General features: G+C 31.2%; 1 protein-coding gene across 1 annotated transcript in view; it reads right to left on the reverse strand.

Moving 5' to 3' along the window:
• Positions 1-2,839, reverse strand: part of LOC105620426 (probable ATP-dependent RNA helicase DHX34) — a 13,181-nt gene that overhangs the window by 5,709 nt on the left and 4,633 nt on the right. The window contains 8 exon segments of the mRNA XM_012201921.1: positions 97-276; positions 561-929; positions 1,023-1,232; positions 1,308-1,502; positions 1,587-1,773; positions 1,866-2,098; positions 2,186-2,334; positions 2,510-2,642. Coding sequence (XP_012057311.1) covers positions 97-276; positions 561-929; positions 1,023-1,232; positions 1,308-1,502; positions 1,587-1,773; positions 1,866-2,098; positions 2,186-2,334; positions 2,510-2,642 — 1,656 coding nt within the window.

Below are 2,839 nucleotides of genomic sequence, written 5' to 3' on the forward strand. Positions count from 1 at the left end.
CGCACGCACGCACGCACGCACGCACGCACGCACGCACGCACGCACGCACGCACGCACGCACGCACGCACGCACGCACACACACACACACACAAAACTTACAGATACGCCAATATCTGATGTTTACAACTAATGGGAGTTTTGCTCTTAAACCTTGGCATTGACATTACATCCGTTTCTTCAATTTGCAAAACTTGTGGATGATTTCCAAAAAAGCTCATTGGATGCAAAGCAACGTATGATTTCGCTTTAGTGTGAAACAATTGCTCACTTGTAGACTGGATAATAGTTTGAAGACATTTATTATATAAATATATCATTTTAAATATATACAAAATATGAATATTCATAATTATAAATATTTTATATATTATATAATAATTATAAATATTTTAGAATATTATTATTTTAATATTTAGAATATTATTATTTTTTTATTATTTAATTCAGAAAGCACAAAATCATCTATATTCATAATATTCTTCTCTAATTTTGAGTTTCTCTATTTAAGCCAACATATTGATATGTATTTATCATCCTATATACGATATATAATTTTTACCTTGCAATAATTAAATTCGTCAGCACAAGCAAATTGTGGATATAAACCACTACATAATATCAATTTTAACATTGTCAGATCTTTATAGGTACATGCAGTAGATGCCGTTAAAAGATTCTGCACCTGACTCGAGTCATTTCTCATTCGAAATTCTATATCTTTTATATCAAGTTCTCCATTATCTTCATCATTATTCTCCAATCGTATATCGAATGTTTCTATTTTTAACTGTTTACGTCTTTTAGGTTCACTTTGTTTGTAAGTTCTTTTGAGAGATTTCAAAAGTTTCAGTTCTCCATGTCTTATGGCACGTTCTGCGCTCGTCATGGAAGAATTTGGTTCTGGGAGACTTTTAAGTAAATTGCAATCCTGCATGATGTTACATACATACACAAGCAACAAGTATTAGATATATGTAACGATATTAGATATCTATGTAACAAATGAAAGGTATAAACTAACTTGAAGTAAGTCTTTAAATTGAGCCCTTAATTTTGTCATTTCGTAAAATCGTTGTTCTTCCAAACCTCTTCTTTTGCACCATTTTCTGCTACTATTACTACTGCTTCTGTATTCTTGAGAATTTTCTTGTTTCACTTCTAGCCATTCTTTAAATGCATTTAATAATGTTATTGGATCACCATGATCGGATTCCAACTTCTTTCTAGATGTCTGCAATATTATCGAAATTGTTTAATTACGTCATTAACAATAAGCACAGTCGTTTCATTCGTAAACATTAATTACTTCACATTCGGTATCCCTGTAAGCCCTATTTGTGAATGGTGTTTGTATACTTAAAGCAGCGGCCAGTGACAATACAGGTTCCACTTGATGAAAAATAGATCCCATTATTAACATCTTCCCTATTGTAATATCAACGGGTAGCCGTGCTAAGGTTTTACCAATACATGTGATCTTTTCGTTATCCATAAGTGCATCCTGAGAAAAAAATTAAACTTTATATCTGATATTTTGCGAGGAAAACAAAAAACCGATTTGAGATACCAATGTTGAGATACCAACATGATCTTTTAAGGATAATATAGCATTCTCTACACTATTCGTTGGTGGTGGTTCTATAAACGGAAACTTTCGCGCATCAGGAAGTCCCATCGCTATCATTTGCAACAGTGAAGAATCTAAAGGTACACGTTGTAATTCTGGTGTTGAATATTTTTCCAACATCTTATATTCTTCTTCCGAATAAATTCTGTGAAAGGGGATGAAATAATATTATTTATTCCTGAACACTTTTTCATATAAAATGAAATTCATACAAATTTATTTGGAACTATATTATACCTATAACAAACTCCAGGTCCAGTCCTGCCTGCTCTCCCTTTTCTTTGTTCCGCACTAGCCTTGCTTATCCAAAATTCTTTTAGTCTTTGCATTTTACACGACGGATCATAACTCATTTCCTTTACTTTTCCACTATCTGCGACAAATCTGATTCCATCAATGGTAATAGAAGTTTCCGCAATATTAGTTGCGACAATGCACTTCCTAACACCATCAGGTGCATAGTCAAATACCTAAGAATGAAAAGAAAAAAGAACTTTTTGATATTCTTTTGTAATATGAAAGTGATTTGTCAAAATAATATCGCAGAAGAAGTATACTTTGTCTTGTTCAATGATTGAGAGAGTACTGTGAAGTGGCAAAACTATCCAGTTATTTTTTTTTATACTATATTCCTTGGCAGCATCTACGACTGCAGTAATTTCACTTATTCCACTCAAGAACATTAATAAATCACCTTTCTCATCAACTGAAATATTTCTAACGCTGTGATTATTTTAATTTATATTTGTATAAGATAATATTAAATAAAATTTAGTGAATAGAAAATAATCTTATTTTTATTCCTTATCGTAACTTTTTCATTTTACATTACTGTTATTATTATTAAATATTATTATAATATAAAATATAAGTTTTCCTACCTGGATATTTTTGATCAATTATTTGCATAATTTGCACATATGGACTAGGATTAAATCGATCATTTTTGTATCTGAGATCTTGTACAGTTACAGGATGATATAACAATTGAATGGGATATAATCTTCCAGGAACCTTTGAAGAAAATATATGAAAAGTCTTGGTAGAATACTTGATTTATGATATTTAATTTATACTGAAGTATTTAAAATTGCATTGAAGTGATTGTATATATAAGCTTTTGAAATTATTCAAATATATTGTATTCTGAAATACACACACACACACACACACACACACACACACACACACACACACACACACACACACAC

The sequence above is a fragment of the Atta cephalotes genome, assembly GCF_000143395.1.
Source record: "Atta cephalotes unplaced genomic scaffold scaffold00026, whole genome shotgun sequence".
Classification (NCBI taxonomy): Eukaryota; Metazoa; Arthropoda; class Insecta; order Hymenoptera; family Formicidae; genus Atta; species Atta cephalotes.